Source organism: Triturus cristatus, chromosome 1_2, assembly GCF_964204655.1.
Source record: "Triturus cristatus chromosome 1_2, aTriCri1.1, whole genome shotgun sequence".
In the NCBI taxonomy this organism is placed as follows: Eukaryota; Metazoa; Chordata; class Amphibia; order Caudata; family Salamandridae; genus Triturus; species Triturus cristatus.
Genome location: NC_140580.1, coordinates 1,180,353,647 through 1,180,374,180, shown reverse-complemented (window position 1 = coordinate 1,180,374,180; position 20,534 = coordinate 1,180,353,647). Strand labels below are relative to the sequence as shown.

General features: G+C 52.4%; 1 protein-coding gene across 6 annotated transcripts in view; it reads left to right on the top strand.

The window, feature by feature from the left end:
* Positions 1-20,534, top strand: part of SPTAN1 (spectrin alpha, non-erythrocytic 1) — a 724,155-nt gene that overhangs the window by 78,475 nt on the left and 625,146 nt on the right. For all 6 annotated transcript variants that reach the window (XM_085614072.1, XM_085614071.1, XM_085614070.1 and 3 more), the window contains exons 4-6: positions 843-983; positions 11,024-11,170; positions 12,180-12,313. In XM_085614072.1, coding sequence (XP_085470198.1) covers positions 843-983; positions 11,024-11,170; positions 12,180-12,313 — 422 coding nt within the window. The remainder of the gene's footprint in view (positions 1-842; positions 984-11,023; positions 11,171-12,179; positions 12,314-20,534) is intronic.

The following is a 20,534-nucleotide window of genomic DNA, read 5'->3' as shown; positions in this document are numbered from 1 at the left end:
CTGGTTCCCTGAAACCTGCTCCCTGAAACCTGCTCATGCCCCTCTGCTGCCCCGATACCCACTCACGCTTCCACTGGTTCCCTGACACCTGCCCGTGCCCCTCTGCTGCCCCGATACCCACCCTCACGCTTCCACTGGTTCCCTGACACCCGCCCGTGCCCCTCTGCTGCCCCGATACCCACCCTCACGCTTCCACTGGTTCCCTGACACCCGCCCGTGCCCCTCTGCTGCCCCGATACCCACCCTCACGCCTCCACTGGTTCCCTGAAACCTGCTCATGCCCCTCTGCTGCCCCGATACCCACCCTCACGCTTCCACTGGTCCTCTGATACCTGCCTGTGCTCCTCTGCTGCCTTCTCTTCTTCCCCCCCCCCCGTATTCACCCTCTCGCCTCTGCTTGTACTTGATGACCTGCCCTTTCGTCTCTCCTCTGTTCCTAATATTTGCTGCCTTGTTTGCCTCCTGCCTCTAGCGCTCCTTACCCCAAGAGCTCTTTCCTCTTCAAGAAGCTATGGACTCAGTTTTTTGGTTTCGGGGAGCTCTCTTCTCTGGTTGGTTCTGCTCCCTTGAGGTGGACCTGCTGTTTCCTTCAATCCTTTGTGTGCATGTTTGGGTCTTCTGTAATCCTGCTCACCAGAGTCCTCAGGCCCCCTCTTCCTTCTTGCTAATTCCTCAGCATATGCTCCACCAGGGATGCTGCAGGTCTGCACAGGACAGTGGTTTAAATTCTTTTAGTAGTGGCTTACTTGGGTGCAAGGGGACTTCTCTGTGGCCCCTCAGCTGGGAGGGAGATGCTTCCTCTACTCCAGGGCTACTGCTGACTGCCTGTCTCTGTCCCTCAGACACGTCTAATGGAGCTGCATCGTCTGTGGGAGCTGCTGCTCATGAAGATGCGGGAGAAGGGGGTGAAGCTGCTGCAGGCCCAGAAGCTGGTGCAATACCTGCGTGAGTGTGAAGATGTCTTGGACTGGATCAACGATAAGGTGAGTGTGCAGTGAGCCCTGGGCTCCTTTCTGCATAGAGACATTGTAGCTGCTGTGTTGTAGCGCCATTTGCAGGAAACAAGGGGTTCGTCTGCCAAGTCCCTGTGATTTCTTGCCCGTCACATGGCTTCTCCCATAGTGCTACCTTGTACATGTGTGGAACATGTACAATGTCTCATGTGAGCAGCATAGTTCAAACATGAAAATGATCACAACCTCGAATCGAACACGGACTGCCTTCACTTGGGTCTCCTGGCCATTGCTGGTGCTTACTAGTCTTTTTTCATGGCAAAAGTAATAATGAGCTTGACTGCGGTATTCAAGAAGAAAAATGGTTTAGTCACTTTAAACAGGTGTATGATGGAGACGGTTCCAGGGTGGCACCTACATTAAACCTGGAGAATTATACTCTGTCTCTTACTGAATTAGAGGTCACACATGCCATCATGCAAATGACTAGCAATAAGGCTCCGGGACCTGATGGAGTCCCGGCAGACCTTTTTAAATCAGACATAAAAACTTGGCCTAAAATTTTATTCAACGTTTTTTTTAATACATGTCAACTGGGTCTGCCTCCTACCTGGGCAAAATCTGTTATAATACCTATGTATAAAAAAGGCGACAGAGGTGATCCGAGCTGTTATCGCCCAATAGCTTTAATAGATTCCTCTGTGAAAGTACTGGGGAGGGTGGTCCTTGCCCAACTGACTGGTTGGTTAGAGGAGACAGGAACACTCTCTAAGGCCCAGTACGGATTCAGAAAAGGGATGGGCACCATAGATCAATGCCTAAATCTACAACTATTAATAGGCAAATATACGGTGGCCAAGAAAGGAGTCTTATTGGTAGCCTTTATGGACCTGTCATCGGCTTTTGACCGTGTAAATAGGTCAAAACTGTGGTCCTTGCTCTTATCCCATGGAGTAGACAATAACGTTGTCTACTTCTTAGCTGACCTACACAGGGATCTAACGGCCACGGTACGGTATGACCAATTGGGCAATTGTACAAAAGACATACCCATATCTAATGGAGTTAGACAGGGGTGCATTTTGGCACCCCTGCTTTTTACGCTTTATATAAATGAATTAGATAATGCTTTAATCACCTCCTGTAATGACATCCCCCGTGCAGGGAAATGTCTAATTCCCGCACTTTTATACGCCGATGATGCTGCCCTACTCGCAAGAACGGGAGTGGGCCTTCAGTTACTGCTAGATTCATTTGCGGGTTTTATGAAGGCATTGGATTGAACTGTTAATTTTGCAAAATCGCATTATATGGCTTTTGGTCCAAAATTAACAAAGATTAAAACTTTTAAATGTGGGGGCCACCCATTATCCAGGGTATCATCATTCCCTTACTTGGGCATTCTTTTTGATGATCAAGGTTCTTGGGTAACCCAAATAACTGCAAAAAAGATTGTTTTGTTCGAGGCATATGAGCTGCAGATTGTACACTTAGCATAGGTCGCCATCTGGTGTTGGGCCCGGATGTTTGCAGTTTGTTTTTCTTCTTGGACCGTGCTTGGAAGTCACGAGTTTGGTGACTCCTCCTTCGGTCCGTACTGCGCATGGGCTTCGGCTCCATCCTCAGATTGTTTTTTTCCGCCATCGGGCTCGGATGTGATACTTCGTGCTCCGGCTTCGAACTTCTACGGTTCCAGCCTCGACGGAAAATCCTCGATTCTTCGAGTTCCTTCATCATCTTCATCTCTCGAAGCGGCACTTTTTCCATCCCGTACATCGACACCGGCCTTCGGGCCCTCCGCGACTCCGGTCCCGGCCGATGGAAAGGACTCCGTTTAAAAAGTGCCCAGAATGTGGGTCTAAATTTCCCCACACCGACCTCCATCAGGTGTGTAACCTTTGCCTCTCTCCGGAACACGAGGCTCGAGACTGCCCCGCCTGCAAGTCTTTTCGATCGAAGAAAACGATCCGAGATCGAAGGGCTCGACGCACCATGGCGCACTCATCCTCGACAGTTCCACCGGACATCTTCGGAGACGACGCCGAAGCTTCGGGGCAGACACACACCGAACTGGGAGAAGACATCGTCAGCGCTTCCGAGGCCGACGACTCCGACCTGGAGGACGTAACACCAGGACAGCGGGCCGGGAGTACAATGCCCCCTCCCAGCCCCGCACCGAAAACCAAAGAGACTCCGGTTACCCCCTCGCCTGCCGGCCTGGGCAAAACCAAAACCAAAGCCTCGATCACCCCACCTTCGGGCCCGGTGTCGAAGCACTCAAAGTCTCACGGCAGCTCGGGATCGAGCCAGCCGACGCCCGGTGCCGATAAACACCACTCGGCACCGAAGCCTGCAAAATCCAGCTCGACTCCGAAACCACCGGTGCCGAAACCTGGACACTCGGCGCCGACCAAACACAAACAGAAATCGGTCGGCACCGACGCTCCGGCGCCGAAACAGCATTCGACGCCGAAACACACGGAGACCTCCAAAAAGCAAGGCGTACACAGAACATCGAAACCTCCGGTTCCGAAATCGCCGGTGCCGACAGACGACTCGGCGCCATTGGCTCTGTTTACACCAGACCCTTTACAAAAGACTTTGTCCAGAGATCCAAAGACTGGCCTTTTGACTGTGATTACTAAGAAGCGTCGCCTTGAGGCTCCGGCTCCTCCTCCTCCACCCAAAAAGAGGGACTCAGCCACTTCTCCCCTTAGAGTACCCTCCCCACTGCCACCCCCCCTCCCACCACCACCCCCTCCACCTTTACCTCACTACGATCCGGCCCCATCCCCAGATCCGGATGACGGGGACCCGGACAATGACCCAGGGGACGCCCCAATGGATCCCACCCCACCAGGGACCCCAGATCCATGGGAGGATTATAATAACCCTGATGTACCCAATGTACCTCAAGACGACCTATACCCATCAAGGCCGTCTCCTCCAGAGGACTCTTTAGGGTTTCACCATTTAGTGCAGAGAGCAGCACACTACCATGGGGTGGACATGCACACGGAACCAGTGGAAGAAGACTTCCTACTGGATACATTTGATTTACAAGATCGTTCCACTGCTATTTTACCCATGCTTAAGGGTGTCACCAAGCACGCTACAGAGGTATTCAAAGACCCTGTCAGAGCCAGAGTACTAAACCCTAGAATAGAGAAGAAGTACAAGGCGGCACCCACAGACCCTGCATACATCAAGGGCCCTGCTCCTCTAGATTCCCTAGTTGTCTCCACAGCTAGAAAGCGGGCTAACTCCCAATCCTCAGGAGATGCCCCACCACCAGACAAGGAATCTAAACTTCTGGACGCGTCTGGTAAACGCACCGCCTACCAGGCTGCAAACATGTGGCGCATTGCAAATACACAAGCACTGCTTGCGCGATATGATAGAGCACACTATGATGAATTAGAGGCTCTTATGCAGCACCTTCCAGAGAAATACAAACGCCAAGCTCATGACTTGATACAGGAGGGCAAACTAATCACAAACACCTCCATTAAGTGTGCCCTCGATGCAGCAGACACTGCTTCTAGAGCCATAAACACCAGTGTCCTGCTTCGCCGCCATGCCTGGCTCAGGATATCAGGGTTCAAGCCTGAGGTCCAGACATCAATACTTAATCACACCTTTGACCAGCAAACACTCTTTGGCCCAAAGGTAGACGAAGCGCTCGAAAAAATGAAGAAAGATACAGACACAGCGAAGTCTATGGGAGCGCTCCAGACCCAAGCCTCTAAGCGTTCCTTTCGACGCTCGTCCTTTCGTGGCACAGGTAGAGGCTCCTCCACCGATAATGCCTCTACCTCCTACAAATCCCCTCCTCAAAATACCTTTTCAAAGGGCAACCAAAGAGGTGGCTACAGAGGCAACAACAATAAGGGCAGGGGCAAAACCAACAATACCCGTTCTGCCACCCCACCCGCACAATGACTCCCCTTCCCTCCCCCCAGACCATTCCACTCCGGTCGGGGGCAGACTACAAGATTTTATCCACGTATGGGAGTCCATAACATCGGACAAATGGGTGACCCAAATCATTCGGTCAGGGTACTGCCTCGAGCTAACATCTACCCCACCCAATATCCCACCAAGGCACCGTCCAATGTCCCAAAAGCATTCCACACTGCTCAAACAAGAGGTACTCTCGCTCCTCCAGAAACACGCCATAGAGCAGGTACCCGACAATCAACGAAATCTAGGGGTCTACTCCCTATATTTCTTAATCCCAAAGAAAGACGAGACCCTCAGACCCATTCTGGATCTCCGGCCTCTAAATGCCTACATACATTCAGACCACTTTCACATGGTCACCTTACAACAAGTCCTCCCACTCCTCTGCCAGGGAGACTTTCTCACAACACTGGATCTGAAAGACGCGTACTTTCACATTCCAATACACCCCTCTCACAGAAAATACCTCAGGTTCGTGGTGGACGGGCAACATTACCAATTCAAGGTTCTCCCCTTCGGGGTCACCACTGCACCACGGGTGTTTACCAAATGCCTAGCAGTAGTAGCAGCACACCTCAGACGTCAACATGTTCACGTCTTCCCTTACTTAGACGACTGGCTCATAAAAGCCGCGTCCTACCACCAATGCGTGCAACATACAAACAGCACCATCCAACTGCTTCATCAGCTAGGCTTCACGGTGAACTACCAAAAGTCCCACCTCATACCATCTCACACAAAGCAATATCTCGGGGCCACCATACACACCTCAAAAGGTATTGCCTATCCAAACCCAGCCAGAATCACAAGCATTCTAGCCTTACGCAAAATATTCCTTCCTCAACACTCTCTACCAGCAAGAGTGTTTATGAAGCTCATAGGGATGATGGCGTCTTGCATCTTCATAGTGCCCCATGCAAGACTCCACATGCGTCCACTTCAGGAGTGCCTAGCACAACAGTGGAACCAGGCCCAGGGTCAGCTAACGGATCTGGTGTTGGTGGACGGCCGCACACATCACTCTCTGCAGTGGTGGAACACCACAAACCTTTCCAAGGGACGGCCGTTCCTGGACCCGGTTCCCCAAGTGACTCTAACAGCGGACGCATCGCTCTCCGGCTGGGGAGCGCACCTCTTACACCTCACAATGCAAGGTCTATGGACGCCACAGCAAAAAACGCTCCACATCAACCATCTGGAGCTTTTGGCGATCTTTCTAGCCCTAAAATCTTTCCAAAAGCAGATTTCAGGCAAAGCAGTCCTCATTCGCACAGACAACATGACTGCGATGTATTATATACAGAAACAGGGGGGGACACACTCTCCCCAGCTCTCCCGCTTAGCCCAGAGCATATGGAGATGGGCAATTCCCCAAAACATTTTTCTCCTGGCACAACATGTTCCAGGCGTACAAAACACCATAGCAGATCTGCTCAGCAGACAGACTCAACAACTACACGAATGGGAACTGCATCCACAAGTTCTTCACCCATTCTTCCAACAGTGGGGGCATCCTCAAATAGACCTCTTCGCCACCCACGAAAACAAAAAATGCCCAAGCTTCGCCGCCAGATACCCACACCCATTGTCCAAGGGCAATGCGATATGGATGAACTGGTCAGGCAGATTTGCATACGCCTTTCCACCTCTCCCACTAATTCCATTAGTGGTCAGGAAACTACAACAGCACTCCCTCACACTCATTCTGATAGCTCCGACGTGGGCCAGACAGCCGTGGTACACCACGCTACTACAACTATCAGTGGTACCACATCAAAAACTGCACCTTTCCCCATGCCTCCTAACCCAGAACCATGGAGAAATCAGGCACCCGGACCCAGCTCAGCTCAACCTGGCGATCTGGCTCCTGAAATCTTAGAATTCGGGTACCTTAACCTTCCCCCTGATTGCATGAACATCATCATGGAAGCCAGACGTCCTACCACTAGAGCATGCTATGCCGCAAAGTGGAAAAGATTTGTAATGTACTGCCGTAACAATACAATCAACCCTCTAGATGCATCCATACAACACATCATATGCTATCTGCTCCATCTTCACAGGTGTAACCTAGCGTATTCATCCATACGCCTACACCTAGCAGCGATCGCTGCCCATCTACAAAACAGACAGCATTTGTCACTCTTCAGAGTGCCCGCTATTAAAGCCTTCATGGAAGGCCTTAAACGAGTAATTCCTCCCAGGGCACCACCCTCCCCTGTATGGAATCTAAATTTGGTCCTTACACGACTAATGGGTCCGCCCTTCGAACCAATGCACAAATGTGAGCTACAATTTCTCACCTGGAAAACAGCTTTCCTTGTAGCTATCACTTCCCTTAGAAGGGTTGGTGAAATACAAGCGTTCACCATACAGGAACCTTACATACAAATGCATCACAGCAAGGTCATACTTCGAACTAATCCGAAGTTCCTGCCCAAAGTCATTACCCCCTTCCACCTCAATCAATCAGTGGAATTACCTGTCTTCTTTTCGCAACCCCAATCTGTTGCGGAAAGGGCCTTACACACACTAGATGTGAAAAGAGCGTTGCTATATTACATACAAAGAACGCAACCCTTCAGGAAGACCAAACAGTTGTTCGTTTCCTTTTCTCCACCACATAAAGGCAACCCCATCTCAAAATCAGGGATAGCTAGGTGGATTGTAAAATGCATACAAATTTGCTATCAGAGGGCAAAGAGAACATTATCTGTTCCCCCTAAAGCCCACTCTACAAGAAAGTTAGGGGCTTCTATGGCTTTTCTAGGGAATATACCCTTAGATGACATATGCAAGGCAGCCACATGGTCTACACCGCACACATTCACAAAACACTACTGTGTAGATGTGCATTCCCAGCAGCAAGCTAGGGTGGGCCAGGCTGTACTAAAAACACTCTTTCAAACAGCTGCAACGGATACCGGTGGTCGCCGCTAAGGTTGGGTACTGCTATATAATCTATGCTAAGTGTACAATCTGCAGCTCATATGCCTCGAACGGAATATGCTACTTACCAGTATGCATCTGTTCTTGGCATGTAGAGCTGCAGAGTTGTACACGCCCACCCGCCTCCCCGGCTACCTGTATCCGTTCCAGTCCATCTTATTTAGATACAACACACATGGGTTTCTCACTGTTATTACTACGCTCCATCATTTCCCTGTTGGCGAAAAACAATCTGAGGATGGAGCCGAAGCCCATGCGCAGTACGGACCGAAGGAGGAGTCACCAAACTCGTGACTTCCAAGCACGGTCCAAGAAGAAAAACAAACTGCAAACATCCGGGCCCAACACCAGATGGCGACCTATGCTAAGTGTACAACTCTGCAGCTCTACATGCCAAGAACAGATGCATACTGGTAAGTAGCATATTCCATCTAGAGCGACTGTGGCTGTTCTAGGTTTCGCTAGAAAGTTAGGTGCCAGGCCAATGAAGGCCCTTATTCAAGTCTATAGAGCCAAGTGCTTCTCTTTGGCAATGTATGGAGCTGAGGTATGGGGCATTAAAAATGTTAAAAGTATACAGATTGTCGAGGATAGGTTTTTAAAAAACCTCCTTTCAGTCCCGATCTCGACTGCCAATTATAATGTCCATCAGGAGCTTGGAATTGGTTTTGTAGAAGACTCCATTGCCCTGGCCCCATTACTGAAATGGATCAGCATCTGGTTAAACCCGGACTTACAGCTCAATCGCACGATCATGAAAGATTGTATATCACTGGATTATGGGTCACGCATACCCTGGCTGAAATATATTCAGAACCTGGCAATAAAGCTAGGTAGACCTGAATTATATCAGTCACCAGAAGCCCTAGTAAAGGGAGATACAAAATGGTGTAAAGAAACCTTTATGCATATAGCTACCATGGATAGGGAAGGGAATGAGCTGGTAAAGGGCACAGTTAGGGCTCATCAGCTATGTAAAACACCATCCATGGAATCATACCTAGGATTTGTCACAAATGTAAATCACCGTTGCTTATTGACTAGATTCAGATTAAATCAATTACACCTACTGTTTGGAGAAAAGAAAGGTTGGAAAAGGGTTGAGGATCTTGGCCCTTGCTCTTGTGATAATTTTTCATTACAGGATATGACACACTTTCTTTTCTTCTGTGAGCACTTTATTGATATCAGGAAACGCTTTTTACTCCCTATATTAAAAAACAAAGGCTTTGTGCAGGTGAGACCTGCTCTCCTTTACCTTCAAATGTTAAATGATGTTTGGGAAACCTATAACATTGCGAATTTTTTATCTGCTGTAATTAGATTTTTGAGGCAATGAACTGTATTCTCTTTTAAATGCTTTTTAAATGGAATTATTACTTTTTTTAGCCTTAGTGACTATTTAATTGAAATCTGTATCCTTTTAAGTGTTTTTTTAGTAGTATGCTTTTATGGTTTGCATTTAAACCGAATAAAGACTTTTGACTGACTGACTAATCTAGTGTGCGAGACTGAAGGTGGCCACTCTAAGAACCATATCAGTTTGCCAAGTGTTCCTACCCCTATGAAAGCCATCTCCGAGACAAACGTCTGCTGCTGAAGCCTTCACCATCTCCCTCGAGTGAGGCTGGATACCACCTGTCACTGGATCTCTTTGAAGCTTAGGACCCTTATCCCACTCCCCCCCCCCCCCCCCCTCCCCTCTTTAGTGGATCTCTTTAGGACTGAGGCACCCACCTTTGCTGTGAATTGCTTGATGGATAAGCAGCTCTCACGAGTGGATCTTGAGTTGTTGGTGACCGCACAGTATTGAAGGCTTCAAGTGTAAAGTAATCCCTTCCTTTACTTACTCCAGTACCGCTGGTGCTACTGAAGGAGCATTTTTGTGACAAAAGGGGTAAAAAGGTCCCGATCCCTTACAGGCCGTAGATTGAGCAAAGATTTCGTGGTTGTGCTTGCTCTTGACAGGTGGAAAACCCCTAACCGCCTAATGTAAAGACAGTGGTTGCAAGAGCAAGACTGATTTTTTTGATTTTCTTTAGGGAATAATTTCAGTCGATCGAAAAATAATTTTGTTGGTAGGATTTTAAAGTGTAGTCTCACTATCCGTGAGAATGAGTGCAAGACAGCCAACACGTGTTTCACCCCTTTACATGGCCATCCGGCCTGGGGCTTCCTCAGGGCGTGAAAATCCATATTGTAAAGCGTCTGTATCGAGGATCCTGTATTATCTTATCAAAATCACGGGCGTAATGCCTGACCAAACGAGAACTTCCTGGATGTGCCTACCCATGCTCGGCTTTCCTGTAGGGGGTACTGGGTCCTGGAGTTCGCCTACCCATGCTTGGCTCTCCTGTGGAGGGTACTGCGTCCTGGAGTTCGCCTACCCATGCTTGGCTCTCCTGTGGGGAGGGTACTGGGTCCTGGAGTTCTCCTACCCATGCTTGGCTCTCCTGTGGAGGGTACTGGGTCCTGGAGTTCGCCTACCCATGCTTGGCTCTCCTGTGGGGAGGGTACTGGGTCCTGGAGTTCGCCTACCCATGCTTGGCTCTCCTGTGGGGAGGGTACTGGGTCCTGGAGTTCGCCTACCCATGCTCTGCTGTGGGGGTTCTAGATGCAGACTACCCAAGCTTGTTTTTCCTGTGGGGATTCTGGGTCTGGATGCCACCTACCCATGCTCGAGTCTCCTGTGGTGGTTCTGGGTCTGGATGTCGCCTACCCATGCTCTGCTCTCCTGTGGAGGTTGAGTCTGGATGCTGTCTACCCATGTTCTCATAGGAGGGTGATTTAGTTTGTGTTTGTACTCTTCCACTTGCAAGGATGAGTCTGCGGTGAAAGGCAAAGGGTTGTGGGAAAATCTTTCACTGGTGCTCAAACATAGGTCTTTTGTCATCTTACATCATAGTATGCCTGAAGAGCGTTCTCTTGCTAGATTCCTGGTTGCAGGCAGGTACTTTGTGGTAGAAGATGGGTCGACCTCTGGATAATGGTGGCAGTTCCAGCCAGCTTGTACGAAGGTGGTCGAGAGTGCAAGTAAAAAGATGTTGGGTTGTTAGAGGTAATGAGCAAAATTTGCACAAGTAGCAGGGGTGGGGTTCTCAGCTGTAAGGCAATGACCTCATCACTAGTTCACATTTTGTGTTTTTACATCATTATAGGAGGCGATTGTGACTTCAGAAGAGCTTGGACAGGACCTGGAGCACGTGGAGGTTCTGCAAAAGAAGTTTGAAGAGTTCCAGACAGACCTGGCGGCCCATGAGGAGCGAGTGAATGAAGTCAACCTCTTTGCTGGCAAACTTGTCCAGGTGAAGAAAGCCGGTGTGGGACTGACTGGGCAGGGTCGGGGTTTTTGTACCTTCAAATGAGGCAACCCTCTATACAGTGCAGGTATGGCCTGCCTTGTTTGCATATCTGAGGGCTGTGCTCCTTGTATTCAGAGGTTCAGTGACTGTATTTCGTAACATAGCTGAGAGATTTCACAAGTGGGTGGTGTTCCGTGTAGCTGCAGTGGTGGGATCTTTTTCATACAGTGGTAGAAGTTGTGTACTGCAGTGTAAAGTCACAGATGTTGTGGCTGTTCTGTGTACTGCAGTGTGTAGTCAGACTTTGGGGGCTCTCTTTGTACTGCTGTGCGATGTAAGGCAGTGTGACTGCTCTTTATACTGCAGTGTGATTTCAGACACCGAGAGGCTATGTGTAGTGCAGTAGGACTTAACAGACCCTGGAAGGCTGTGTACTGCAGCGGGATTTAACAGACCCTAAAGGGGTTCTGTGTACTGCAGTGTGATTTCACAGATGGAGGGGCCCAGTGTGCTGCAGTGTGAGTTCACACACCTTGGAGGGCCTCTGTGTACCGCAGTGTGATTTAACAGACCCTAGAGGCCTCTGTATACTGCAGTGTGATTTCACAGAAAGTGGAGGGGCTAGGTGTACTGCAGTGTGATTTCACAGAAGGTGGAGGGGCTCTGTGTACTGTAGTGTGATTTCACAGACCTTGGAGGGGTTCTGTGTACTGCAGTGTGATTTCACAGAAGGTGGAGGGGCTCTGTGTACTGCAGTGTGATTACACAGATTCTGGAGGGGCTCTGTGTACTGCAATGAGATTTCAGACACTGAAGGGGCTCTGTTATTACAGCTGTATATATCCATGTTGATTTCCCTGGCAGTGACGTTCACACTGATTTCATAGAGGTTGTGGCGCTCTGTGTACAGCAGTGCGGTTTCCTTAGCACTCAAGTTTTGAGGCTTCTTTTAGGGGAAGGGGTGCTGCTTCCCATTAATGCCGTGACTGTAGCTGATGTTTTACCCCCTCAGGAGGAGCACCCAGAGGTGGAGCTGATCACAGTGAAGCAAAATGAGGTGAATGCTGGCTGGCAACGTCTGAAAGGCCTGGCCCTCTCCAGACAGGGCAAGCTCTTTGGTGCAGCCGAAGTGCAGCGGTTTAACCGGTAAGTGCATACGGCATCCACACAATGCCTCAAACAATGCTCCGGACTGGGAGTCATTTGTGATTGACAGTGGTGTCTGTGATGAGCTAACCCCAGCTTCAGAAAACCTCCAGCACTGGCCTGAGAGAACTGCTTCCTCATTCAGTGTTGGATGGATGCTGCCTACAATTTTTCAGCTCATGAGTGGGGCTGCAGTATTCTTGCTTTGATACCAAACTTCCCAGTCTTCAGTGTAGCCATCATGGTGTTGTGGAGTTCGTAATGACAAACTCCCAGCACCATATACTCTTAATAGCAGCACTGCACTTACAGTGCCCAAGAATGGACTTAAGCACTGTAGGGGTACAGGGCTCATGCACCTGTACCCTCACCACTGGCATAGGGCACCCAGCTAGAGGGGTGACTGATGTATGCCAGGGCAGTGGTTTGTGGGCATGGCACATAGGGATGTGTGCCATGTCGACTCTTCAGTTTGTTCTGCACCAAGACACGCAGGCCTTCAAAGGCAGTGTCAGGGTCCAGGGCCTCTAAGGGTGGCACAATAAGTGCAGCAGCCCTTAGAGGCCTTCTCTGGTCACAGTGCCCTGGGTACCTGTGGTACCATTTACCATGGGCTGACATGTGGCCAGAGATGCCAATTGGGTTTAGACTATAATCCCGTTTTAGGGAAGGAACATAGGCCCTGGGCACCTGATTGGCAGGAGCCCGGGGCACACTCAGTCAAAGTACATCAGCAATTCAGCAAAAAGTGGGGGCATACCATGTGACTGCATCGACTGCTTTTCTGTGAAAGAGTGGAGTTGGTTTGTATGAAACCCTAAAACTGCAAATGTACAAAAACTGAATTACTTACCTTTTCTATAGGAAATGCCCCGGTGTGATATCTAGGCATATCACACGGAGTAGAAAAAGAAGCTTAAAGTAAACTGAAAAGTAACATACAAAGTTATCTCAAAAGTAACTGTAAAGTAATTTTGACGGTTGACTTACCTGTAAACAAACCAATTGCACCCAACTGCATTTTAATTGTGTTCGAGGCATGTGGGCTGCTGAATTCATATCTGTGCATAGATCGCCGCCTAGTGTTTGGTCCGGATGATTGCACATTGTTGTCCTGGAAGAGTCTTCAAAGTATCACGAGATAGGTGGCTCCTCCCCTGGACTACAGTGCGCATGGGCATCCCCTCCATCATTAGATTGTTTTTTTCCGCCATTGGGTTCGGATGTCCTAATCTTAGCTCTTAGAGTATTTAGGCCTTTTCACGTCGGTATTGTTTTCGTTCGGCGCCGAGTAGTTTCATCGAAGTTAGCCATTTGCCCTTCGACGTCCGAGGCCCGATCAAGATCGACGATGGAACCAAAAACATCGAATAGCCCCTTCAAGCGTTGCCCTCTTTGCAACGCTAAGTATGCTCGCTTCGACGTGCACCCGGTGTGCAACAAGGGCCTCTCTCCAAACCACGACGAAGCCACCTGCATGGCGTGCTCCAGGTTTCGATCGAAGAAGACCCTTCGCATTCGTCGAGCAGCTCGGCTCGAGGCGCAGAAGGCGGCGCCGCACCCAGACAACCTCTTCGGGACCGAAGATGAGGAGGTCGTGGACCTTGAAGTCCAGGGAGAGCTGTCGGATCCGGCGTCGGAGCGTGACTCCGACTATGATGCCGAAGACTAACATATAATAGATGAAGAGGAGGATGACTTCGTCTTACAGGTAGGAGACAACGAGGAGGCCCTTGGGGCCGAGGAGGATGGCTCAGAAAACGAGCTAGGCCCTCAGGGCCGAAGGAGGCACTCGATAAGGCTCAGGTCGCGGGATCGCCACAAGGCCTTACCCAAGATCATTCCTCTCGTTCTTCCGCCCCGCATAAACGCCCGGCGTTGAACTATCCTAAAGAGCCATCGGTATCCAAAGCGCACTCACTCGATCAACGAGAATCGAAACTGAAGGCAACGGCACCGAAACCGAAAGTAAAAGAGTCTCAACACAGCGACCAGGCCTCGGAGCCGAAGACACAAAAGACGGCTGTCGACGCCAAGAGAGGTCATGGGGACGTCGAGCCACGGGCGGCGCTGAAACTCAAAGCCAAGGTAGCCGACCCCAAAGTATCGCCGCCAAAGAGCGTCCACACAGATATGGAGGGTGGCCATCGAGAGCCAACTGTCCAGAAGACGACCTCTGGTACAGGGCTTGATGCCACAACGAAGAAGGCGTCGAAGGACCGTGTCCAATCCACGACGCCATCGCCCTTTGTCAAGCAGAAGATGTCGGAGTCGTTATTCCGCATCCACGACAAGGCTTCCACAACCGGTGCGAAGGCAGCCCCGCAGCCGAAAACGGTCAGCGCGGTTCACATCGCGTCGACGCATATAAAGTTCGGCCTCCCACCAGCGGTGCGACCGAAAATGTTCGACGCAAAGAGGTGTCTCGACCCGCAAGAAGCTCTCGACCCGAAGAAAACTGTCGATGCACCAACAGGAATACAGATGGGACAGAGACCTGTTGCAGTGCCTCACGACGATGAGGTTCGAAGGCAGTTTATCGACGCCACCACTGGTAGACTTTCCATATACAAACGGAAAATCGTAACAGAGACACCAATGGAGCCCTACAAAATTACATTAAAGAAAAAAAGACCCACATCACCAGTTCTAGTGGAACATATTCAATTTGGCACCCCAGAAACTCAGTCATTCTCGCCCACACACTCTGATTCGGATGCTGGAGATGATGGTGATGCTGAGGGCACTTATCCTGTGGACAATGACCCTGAGGACCAAAACCAACCTTGGGTGGACAATACGGATGCAGGGGACACACATACTGCTCCGGACACACAGGCATATGTGGCAAAAACATCTCCTACAGAAGACACTGCTGCTTTCAATGCCTTAATTGAAAGAGCTGCCAACAATCATGACGTACAGCTCCACACTGATCCTATTGAGGACGACTTTCTAATGGATACCTTCTCTACTTCAGAAAGATCTGTGAAAACTCTGCCCATGCTGAAGGGGGTCCTAAAACAGGCTAATGACATTTTTAAGGAGACCACTAGGGCGAGAGTCCTTAACCCTAGAATTGAAAAAAAATATAGGCCAGCTCCAGTGGACCCTGCCTATATAAAAGGACAGTTGCCTTTAGACTCATTGGTGGTTTCCAATGCTCGGAAGAGAGCCAACTCACAGACAACGGGTGATGCTCCTCCCCCCGACAAGGAGTCTAAGGTCTTGGAAACATCAGGAAAGAGGGTTGCTGCACAGGCAGCTAACATCTGGAGAATTGCCAACACTCAGGCACTTCTCGCTAGATACGACAGGGCGCATTATGATACCCTAGAGACACTGCTGCAGCACCTCCCAGATCAGTATAAAGAAGGAGCGGAGACACTTATTAGAGCAGGGAAGCTCATTAGTAACGCTTGCATTAAATGCGCTCTTGACGCGGCTGACACTGCAGCTAGGGCTATCAACACCAGCGTCATGTTACGAAGGCATGCTTGGTTGAGAATCTCGGGATTCAAACCAGAGATAAAAACAACTAATCTGAAAGAAACACGTTAGTTAGATTCCTCACCTTAGAATATCCCCAGGCGTCAGACTGGATCCGGAAGATTTTTCGTCAGCAATACCCCTTGCGCGTCGCTAGGCGTCGTCTGCGGCTCCGCGTCCGTCGTCGGCGTCGTGCGCCGGGATGACGTCGTCGGAGTACTTAGACGCCGCCCTCGCGCGCTGACGTCAGTTCTTCTTTTTTCCGCGCCAGTAAGCGCAGATCCGGGAGAGCTACCCCTTTTAGTCTTTTTTGACTAAATCTTTTTGATCATTTTTGATCCCTGTCTGTCGACATCTGGTGCCGGTAGGATGCCTGGGTTCAAGGCTTGTGAAGACTGTCATCGACTGATGTCGGTGACCGATCACCACCGCCGGTGCCTCTATTGCTTAGGCCTCGACCACGACGCGGAGTCGTGCAACGACTGTCAGGCCCTGACTTCGAAGGCTAGGCGGGAGCGGTCCCGCAAGCTTCTCGAGCTTCGCCACTCGGCTCCGCGTCGTGCGCGATCCCGGTCCAGGAGGAGGTCCAAGGATCGCTCGCGGAGCCCTAGCCGACGCCACCATCGATCGTCTGGCTCCAAGTCGTCGGGTAAGTCCAAACACTCAAAGAAGTCCAAGAGGCGACATCGCTCTTCGGACTCCCCTCGCCGGTCGCGCGACTCGGCCGAGGGTCCAAGTGGTTCCACCCCCGCGGCTCCGGCGGAGCCGCAGGTGCCGCGTCCGCCCCCATACCTTCCGGTCCCTGGGGCTGACGCGGCGCCGGCGGAGATCAGTGCCTTCCTCTCGGCCATGAGGAGCCTGGCCCCGCCGTCGACGCCCGCTGGCGCGCCTTCGGGCCCCGCGGGCTCGACTGGGCGACCTCGCGTGCCGGCGGCTCCGGCCCCGGCGCCGTCGACGACTCCGGTCTCGACGCCGCAGGTCCCCGCGGGGCCCATGCCTGGGCCCCAGTCGACGCCGGTTGACCTTGTCACTCCTCCACCGGCGCCGACGCCTGAACCACCGACGCCGTCACCGGCGCCGCCGACGCCGACGCCTGTGACGCCGACGCCCCAGTTTAGCCCTCATCCGGACCCGACGCCGGCACGGCGTCCGCCGACGCCGCATCCGACGCCGCTAGAGACCTACCATCTCTACAGTCCGGTTCCGATCATTCCTCCTGTTTATCAGGAATCGGAAGAAGGGGGCGACTGGGAGGGGTTCGAGGACCCTCTGGCTGTTCAGTCACAGCTTTCTCAGGACTGGGCAGATGAGCTGGGGGAGGCCAGCGGGCTGGACATCTCGCCAGACGCTGGATTCACTTCTCCTCCGACCGTGGCTTCGGAGGAGGGTGCAGCATTTTCTGTGGTGCTGCGCAAGGCGGCTGAGGCCCTTGGGCTCGAGTTGCCTGCCGTGGCTGTGAGGACCAACATCCTCACTGAGGTGCTTCAAACCTCAGCAAGCTCCACTGAGCCTCTGCTGCCGTTTAACGAGGCCCTCACTGACGTTCTGCAGGGCACCTGGTCCAAGCCCTCCACAGTTCCTCCTGTGGATAGGAACGTTGCCAGGCGCCACCGCCCTGCTCCGGGCGACCCCAGCTTCCTGTCCCAACACCCCACCCCCGAGAGTCTGGTTATCCAGGCCTCTACTTCCCAATCCTCCTTCCCGACCGCTCCGCCGGACCGGGATTCCAAGAGACTCGAGCAGTTTGGCAAGAAACTGTTCTCGTCCCTTAGTTTGGGCCTGCGGTCTTTAAATACCGCCTGTCTCTTGGACCGTTATTCCCATTCTCTGTGGGATACGGTGGAGGACGTGCTGCCCCTGTGTCCGGAGGAGGTCCGGACGCGTCTTTCCCAGGCTCTGGCCGATGGGAGGGATGCAGCACGGCACGCCATAAGATGTGGGCTTGACACCACGGACTCGCTAGGTCGGGCGATTTCCACCACGGTGGCGCTCCGCCGCCACGCCTGGATGCGGTCCACGTCCTTTTCCGGGGATGTCCAGAACACCCTCATGGACATGCCCTTTGATGGCACTCGCCTGTTTGGTGAGAAGGCGGACAGTGCGCTGAACCGCTTTAAGGACTCCCGGGCTACGGCCAAGTCCTTGGGCCTCTCGGCTCCGCGGGCGCACACCTCCGCTTTTCGCCCCTTTCGTGGCCAAGGAAGGGGCGCCTCCTCACGTCCGCAGAGCCACCAGCCGCAGAACCAACCTGCGCGCGGTCGCGGACGTGGCTTCCGCCGTGGCGGAAATGGAGGCCGACGTGGTCAGCCCACATCCACCCCGGCAGCATCCGCCTCAAAGCCTTCCTAGTCCGAGCTTTCAGGCCCATACCACGCCAGTGGGCGGCAGAGTTCGCCATCACCTGCTCCACTGGCGGTCCATCACATCGGACAGGTGGGTGCTGCAAATCGTCCGAAGGGGCTACTCCCTCCCCTTCGAGACGACCCCTCCAGCCATGCCACCACAACACCACCGTATCTCGGGGGATCATTTGGATCTTCTCCGCGAGGAAGTTTCGGCTCTCCTGGCCAAGGGGGCCGTCGAGCGCGTTCCGAGTCCAGAAGTAGGTCGTGGTTGTTATTCCCACTACTTTCTGGTTCCCAAGAAGGGCAAGGGGGGCCTGCGCCCTATCTTGGACCTCCGGAACGTCAATGCCTTCCTCCGAAAGGAAAGGTTCAAGATGCTAACGTTGGCTCAGGTTTTAGCTGCCCTAGACCCTGGAGACTGGATGGTAGCGTTGGACTTGCAGGACGCATATTTCCATATCCCCGTCCTGCCGGCCCACCGGCGTTACCTGCGGTTCACGGTGGGCCAAGAGCACTTTCAGTTTACCGTGCTCCCCTTCGGCCTCACCAGTGCCCCTCGGGTGTTCACGAAAGTGATGGCGGTGGTCGCAGCTCATCTGCGCAGATCAGGGGTCCCAGTCTTCCCCTATCTCGACGACTGGTTGTTGAAGGCGGGCTCGCCCCAGGCAGTCGTCTCCCACCTCCAGACTACGGCGGATCTCCTGCATTTGCTGGGGTTTTCCATCAACGTGCCGAAGTCGCACTTGAGTCCCTCTCAGAAGCTCCTCTTCATCGGAGCGGTTCTCGATTCGGCGCAGTTCCGGGTCCATCCACCGGAACAGCGGGTCCGGGATATACAGGCCCTGATTCCCATCTTTCGGCCTCTATCCCGGGTTTCGGTCAGGTTAGTGTTGCGGCTTCTGGGGCTGATGGCCTCCTGCATCCTACTAGTGCATCACGCCAGGCGGCGCATGCGGGCTCTGCAGTGGGACCTGAAGTTTCAGTGGGCCCAGCATCACGGCAACCTGTCCGACCATGTCTTGATCTCGGAGGGTACTGCACAGCAGTTGCAGTGGTGGCTCACGGACCGCGAGTGGGTCAAGGGCAAGAGCCTCTCCCTTCCCCAACCGGAGCATGTCGTAGTGACGGATGCGTCCCTCTTGGGATGGGGTGGCCATATGGGAGAGGCGGAGATCAGAGGCCTCTGGTCTCCGGCGGAGTCTCGCCTCCACATCAACCTGTTGGAGTTGAGAGCGATCCGCTTGCACTGAAAGCCTTCCTTCCCTCTGTCAGGGGAAGTGTCGTGCAGGTGTTCACGGACAACACCACCGCCATGTGGTACTGCAACAAACAGGGCGGGGTGGGGTCGTGGACCCTTTGTCAGGAGGCTCTGCGCCTCTGGACATGGCTGGAACACCAGGGCGTCACCCTGGTGGTTCAACATCTGGCGGGCTCTCTGAACGCCAGAGCAGACGAACTCAGCCGCCGGTGCATGATGGATCACGAATGGCGTCTGAACTCCGAAGTGGTGCAAGGCCTCTTTCAGCAGTGGGGAGAGCCTTGGTTAGATCTATTCGCCACCGAAGAGAACGCGCAATGTCAGCAGTTCTGCGCGTTGGAATTTCCAAGGCGGCACTCGCTCGGCGACGCTTTTCGTCACGAGTGGAGTTGCGGTCTGTTGTACGCCTTTCCGCCTATACCACTTCTGCCCAGAGTGCTGAAGAAGATCAGGCACGACCGGGCCCAAGTCATCTTGGTGGCTCCGGATTGGGCACGAAGATACTGGTATCCCGAGCTACTCAGTCTGTTGACCGATCCCCCGATACGTCTGCCCCTTCGGGAGGATCTTCTGTCGCAGCAGCAGGGGACGGTCCTCCACCCGAACCTGTCCAGCCTCCACCTCCATGCGTGGAGATTGAGCGGCGGCAGTTGATGCCATTTGACTTGCCTCCTGAAGTCTGTGATATCATTCTGGCAGCCAGGCGTCCCTCCACAAAGTCGGTATACGCCTGCCGGTGGAACAAATTTGTGGCATGGTGCACAGCAAAGGCTGTGGATCCCCTTTCCGCCCCTCTTTCTGAGGTTCTCCTCTTCCTTCTTTCTCTGGCCCGGCAGGGCTCTGCCCTGGGCACCCTGAAAGGTTATCTTGCTGCCATCTCCGCCTTCTTGCGGCTTCCTGATCAGCCTTCTCTTTTCAAGTCCCCTGTGGTTACACGCTTTCTCAAAGGCATTACACACACGTTCCCTCCTGTCCCTTTTGTAATGCCTCAGTGGGACTTGAATCTGGTTTTGACATTCCTGATGTGCGCTCCCTTTGAGCCTCTTCACAATTGCCCTCTTCGTCTTCTCACTCTAAAGACTGCTTTTCTGGTAGCCATCACCTCGGCTAGACGGGTGAGTGAGCTCCA